Source organism: Parasteatoda tepidariorum, chromosome 10, assembly GCF_043381705.1.
Source record: "Parasteatoda tepidariorum isolate YZ-2023 chromosome 10, CAS_Ptep_4.0, whole genome shotgun sequence".
Classification (NCBI taxonomy): domain Eukaryota; kingdom Metazoa; phylum Arthropoda; class Arachnida; order Araneae; family Theridiidae; genus Parasteatoda; species Parasteatoda tepidariorum.
Window position 1 is genome coordinate 6888714 of NC_092213.1, and position 6058 is coordinate 6894771.

Consider the following 6058-nt stretch of genomic DNA (forward strand, 5'->3'; position numbering starts at 1 on the left):
TCTAACAAGTTTTTTTATATTAGGTCAGAGTTTAAAATATCTCTTATTAATTCCGAACCACAGATACTATTTTACTTTCCCTAAAAGGTTCATATATAATCAATATTCCAATTAGAAGACTATTTTAAAGTTAATGGGCAATCATTTTCCGAAGCATTTTTCATTAAAGTGATCTATCGCCATTTAGCAAGCCAAACTAGATAGTTAAAATATCCCTGTTAGTTAAGTAAAGATTCTTGCAACCAATCAATGGTTACGGGGATCGCCCCAACGATGTGACCCGGGTTCGAATCTCAATGATGACGGAATTCCTTTGTATTCTGGATCGGGTTCAAAATGACAAGACTACGGAGTTGAACATCAGTAGTTGTAAACCCATAAAACTGGGTCGGCTGTTCATTGACAGTTATAAAATAAAATAAACTGCAAAGCTAAGAAGCAAAAATAATTTTTTTTTGAGGATTTTTCATATTCTCTGTAAGCATAATGCATGACCAGTCACTAATTCGCTCTTTGGGGCAAACCCTATCTATGTTTCCAATAAAAATTTGTGATGAAATAGTCAATCAGTTACGAATTACATTTAGCAATGCTGGTAGCCTGCTGAATTATTTTACGGTGTGTGTCTCACTGAACTGAACCCAACTTTATTTTCTGCCATAAATAGACGCTAAGGAAACAATGAGAACCAAACACATATATTTTACAAAAGTCTATGTATAAACACATTAAGAAAATAAGAGAAACTTTTCCAATCGATAAGAAGTTGGAAGCTCATAAATGGTGAGTGAAGGCTTTGGCTGTGGTGGTAAACTGAATGCTGTTTTTTGAAGATCTTTCTCCAAGGAAAATAAAAAAACCATTTTTTTAAGTGCCTTACACTTGAAGCACTGCGATGATTTTAAATTATATGTATAATCTTGCCGTGAAGAATTATCTGGGCTTTATAAAAGAAAAATAGCTTAAATATTTTAAAAGTTACTAAACGTTTAAAAAATCGCCTATTAGGAGACATTTTTCCACCTAGATTAAAATAATCAAAATCACTGTCTTATTTCTCAGTTTTTGAGAAAATTTTTATGAGCCCAGATAATGCAGCATTGGAGTAAGTTATTAAATATTAAAAAATTTGACTAAAAACGCTTTTCATTTTCACAAAACTGTGACTTTTCTCTATATTGACGTTTTGCGCTATTTTCAAAATAAGCGTCTGTTCAATCTGTGGTAGAGAGCCGTGCTGGCTCAAGGGAGCGCCTTCTAATGAGTTGCACCAGGTTCGAATTTTAACGATGACTGGTCGATACGAATCCGCATCCAGTTTGCACCGACCACAGTGCTGACGTCGCGTATAACTCGGTAAATATTAGCCCTATTGCTTTGAAACTCGAATTTTCCAGAACTACCATTCAGTCGCCAAACTTTGTCTTCCATAAAAAAATACATTAGGGCTTATATTTTCCTTATAAATTACGGGAGAAATCCCGCGACTTTCTAGCAAATTTTGCAAGTAAACTTTTTATTTAGGGTCCGCATGAGATATTGGGTAACGAGACAAAAGACTATTTACAAAATTATACACATATTTTCAAATCCATTACAGTAATTTATTTATTTTAATACCGTCGTTGAACAGCCGACCCAATTCTGAGTTTATGACTACCAATGTTCAACTCTGTAGACTTTGAACCCAATCCTGAAGACAAGGAAACTTTTGGATCAAATATTGGGAGAAATTTGCCTTCGTGGAGGACTTTTCGATGGAAACAAAACGTTTTTGCGAGTGATGGCAAGGGGACTCTAATTCACGATCCATCTACCTCTGAGGGTATTTTACGCCAGCACTGCAGTCGGAGCGACCCGGGTGCAGAATTCGTGTCAAACAGCCATCACTGGGATTCGATCCCGGATACCTTCCTTGGGATGCAAACGCTCAATCCCATTGTTCTCGTTACATTATTGACGTAATAGTCCTCCTGGGATTGGTAGATGGTATGCAGCATCAAATATTTTAAGTCATATAAAAAATAGGGTAGATATTTCGGCTGTTATAAGACGCGGTTTTATTTCAACAGGACACTTATTTTTCCCACTTATTTGATTGCACATATTTGATGTTTTTTAGTGAGTTATTCCTCTTAAAAATTTGGTTACATATAAAGTTTCTTAATATGTACGTTTAACTTCTTTGCGTCCGATTATGGCACAGTTAAGGTGACGTAACCTCAGTGAACACTGTATGTGCTGTTGTTGTCGTTAATTTACGTCGCACTAGAGCTTCACAATGGGCTATTGGCGACGGTCTGGGAAACATCCCGGAGGATGATCCGAAGACATGCCATCACAATTTTGATTCTCTGCGGATGAGATGGCACCCCCATTTCGGTAGCTCGACGACCTGCCCGCGAAGTCGAGCGCTTTACGGTAGGACAGTTTAACGAGGACCAATAACGCACACCCTCGGTCCCTCGCCGACTGATCCAAGTGTCACCCANTGCGGAGGGGATGGCACCCCCATTTCGGTAGCCCGACGACCTGCCCGCGAAGTCGAACACTTTACGGTAGCACAGTTTAACGAGCACCCATACCACACACCCTCGGTCCCTACGCAGACTGATCCAAGTGGTCACCCACCCGCACACTGACCGTAGTCAGTGATGCTTGACTTCGGTGATCTGCTGGGAACCGTGTCTTAGCGATCAGTCCACTGACTGTATGTGCGTTTACTGGTATGCATAGGTCACGAATGCAGCAATATCGGTAAAAGGAAGAATAAAAAAAAAAAACGTTTCTTTGTACCTTTATATAGAACATATTCGCAGTCGCATAATCTTCTGAGCACATGAAAGATGGCATCCAGTTCACAATCCGATCTGTCATACCGTTGAGCTGATTCATCGTCCGCTGATGCATTCCTGGGAAAGACTGGACAAGATGGAAACAATCCAAAATAATCGGTGTATGTTATGTCCCTCTTTACCTGTAAGTGATCTCATTCTTTCACAAAACATTCAATCTTACTCCATTGCACGTCTTGAACTTTCATTCATGAGTAACAACCTACGTTTATGGTACACACATTAAGGAGATTTCGCGAATTTAAGTTAACTTCTGTACGCTCCAGTACGTTAGATTTTACGTAATTGCCACTTCTAGTCGTATGCGTCAGTTCTGCGCATGCGTGCTTGAAAAAAATTATCAAATTTACGTAAGGGAAAATAAGATATTTCACAAATATCTGTAAGTTAAAAACGCTAATGTAGTGGAATATCATTTCAACTTCGACCACAAAATCAAAACAAACATTTACAATGTACGAAGACGATCTCAACGAAGTTGTGGCATACGACTCAAGATGCTTTGCTCTACGTAAAACTGCGGTCTTGTAAGCAGAAAAATTTGGTAAATTTAGATTAATTCAGCAATAAAGAATGCAGCTTATAATTTATGTTTGTGGCCAAAGATTGAAGAAATTTAGTTTTTGCATGAGTTCCACAAATAACCATAACTTACAGTAGTTGGCTATAAACTATTTAGCTAAGTTAGTCGTAATATAGCGTGGTTCATTTTTAAATTTCATCAATACATTTCTTCAAATTAGCATTCCATGTCCGTGTTTTTAGTTTGAAGATAGTCTTAAACAGAAAACAACATTTAACATTATAAACATTGTAGTTTTGTCTTTGAAGCGTTAATTACGCCAACACAACGTAAAGATACGTAGCATCTAAAAACTAAAGTGAGCATGCGCAGTTGCTTAAAATCTTAACTGCGGGAGCGGACGGAAGCTAACGTAAAAGTGCAAAATCTCTCGAATATTCGAGTAACTTTTAACACAATTATTGCATTATCATACGCTCTATCATGTAAGTTTAAAGGTTCAAAAGCAAATCTTAAATATGCTAATTAATTAGTACAAATGATTTTTTGACTTAAAAATCAGATATGAATACTTACTTTTTCTGAATAAAAAATTCTTTTTTTCCCCCAGCCTGATTTTGATTTTTCATATCCAACCCAGTACTTAAAAGAAGGGGGTCTTGGTGTTAAATGCTTCGTTTGTTAAAGCGAAGAACTCAATTTTATGTAAAAATTTTTTTTACAAAATTACATGTAGAAGTTTTTTTTTTCTTACAGCATTTGATTTCAAATTGTATAAATTGTAAACTACTTTAAACTTAACTCCATTTGTTTTTAAGTAATAACATAATTTGATGCTGTATTGCAAAAAAGAAAAGAAAAAAAAAAATAGCAGCGGCGTGAAATGATTCCAGAAATTTTTTTTAACCAACTTAAAAATAAATAAAATGATTACACATGAATAAACAAATTTAGCAATAAGCAAAAAATTTACAATTAATGAAAAAAAAATGGTATAATTGATGGGAAAAAAAACGGAATTCTATCAGTGGGGGGTTCACCTTTCCCCCACGTNGGGGGGGTTCACCTTTCCCCCGCGTACCCCTTCCTCCACACCTTTGCTTTGGAGGCAATACAGCTAAATTAAGAATGCAAATCATGGTAAAGATCCTATTTTAAAAAAAACAACAACATTCTATTACAAATTACTTATTTCAAGAAATATATACCTGGAAAAGGATCATAATCACAGATGGAAATGAATCATACCAAATTTAATAGAATGTTAATTAAATTTAATAAACCTTCGTGGACTAAATTGTTTCTTGAAATCAAAATAACGTTTTGTTTCTATTAGAACATCGCAATATCTTCGTGTAGGATTAGCAGCAAGAAGCAAATAACAGGGAGCATGTAGCAACCCACGCTCGTATGTTCTGCGCAGTACAGAAACTATAGAACAATCTTGGTACTCTATAGAGCTTGAGCAAATATAATATGCTCTGCAGAAATGCTGCATAGAAGTGAAATTTAAATGAAGAATTTCTAGCTTCCAGTTTATGCTTATTAAAAGTTTTATTCATTCCCTAGAGATCATTATCTAACTGCTATTTTTTCTCTGTCGTCTCTAGTCTAAACCAAACCAAAACAAAACGAGTTATGTCTTAATCCTCTTCAAAATGGTTTAACGATTTGCACTATAATTGACCACTGTCTAGAGTAGTTCTGCTGGCCTTGCGGACAATGCTATTTAACATTTAATTGTATTCAAATGTACTTCTAATTTAAATTGTACGAGGGCTGTTCTTTTAAGTAAGAGTCGTTAGAAAATAAAAACCAAGCGAAAGACAATTTTCATGAAGAAAATTTGTTTTTTTGATTCTGCTTAACGTTTCCCATTTCTACAAAATAGTTGTCAAGTTTGCTTGACAAGTTTGTCAAGTTTGTCAAGTTGTCAAGTTTGCTTTCACTTATACCTTACAACTGGATTTAGAATACCCTCTTCATAGTAACTTGCCGCCTGCTCCGATAACCAAGAGGGTTACGACCGTTTTCACGTCATAGTTGTACTGATTGCCGCCAAAATGATGTGGGGAACATTGGAAAAGATGTAAATCTCTTAGGTGCAAGGTTTGAGTTGTATTGAAGGGTGATCCCAAACTTCCCAGCCAAAAGAGACCAATAATTCTCAGGACTGAGCTGTGGAGAGAGTTATTGTCATGGAGTAGCAAAATTTCCTGTCAGCATGTCAGTAGGAAACTTCGTAAACTTCACAAATCTGCCTGTCATTGTATGCAGCAGACAGATGTTTTGCAGACTAAAAACGCATTACTGACTATAAGGCTGAGGGCTAGCTGTTTTTGCTTTCCTCGGTGAAATAGATACCCCACAATTACAAATTGATAATTTGTAAGCTACAAATCGTTTGCGGTCGCCCCCTTTTACATGGTGGACGCTAGAGGAAGGGGGGTTTCAACGGCGAGAGGACCACTCGTCTGGTCAGCAGATGGGGGAGATAAGGAGTTGACCCCGTCCGAGGAGTCTGTCGAGGCACACGTAGGCACAAGCCATTTTACATGCAGAAAGGTAGACCCCCTGGCCGGCTGTGGTCAATGGCACGTGGCATCCATGTCTAATTGGTTGATATCCATGTCTAATGAGGGAGGGCTTTCCTTCAACTTTGCGAGGTTGCTCTCTCCGT

At 37.1% G+C, this 6058-nt stretch overlaps 1 protein-coding gene across 1 annotated transcript in view; it reads right to left on the reverse strand.

Moving 5' to 3' along the window:
- Positions 1-3594: 3594 nt before the first annotated feature.
- Positions 3595-6058, reverse strand: part of LOC139426721 (uncharacterized) — a 13256-nt gene continuing 10792 nt past the window's right edge. The window contains exon 4 of the mRNA XM_071186511.1: positions 3595-3632. Coding sequence (XP_071042612.1) covers positions 3595-3632 — 38 coding nt within the window. The remainder of the gene's footprint in view (positions 3633-6058) is intronic.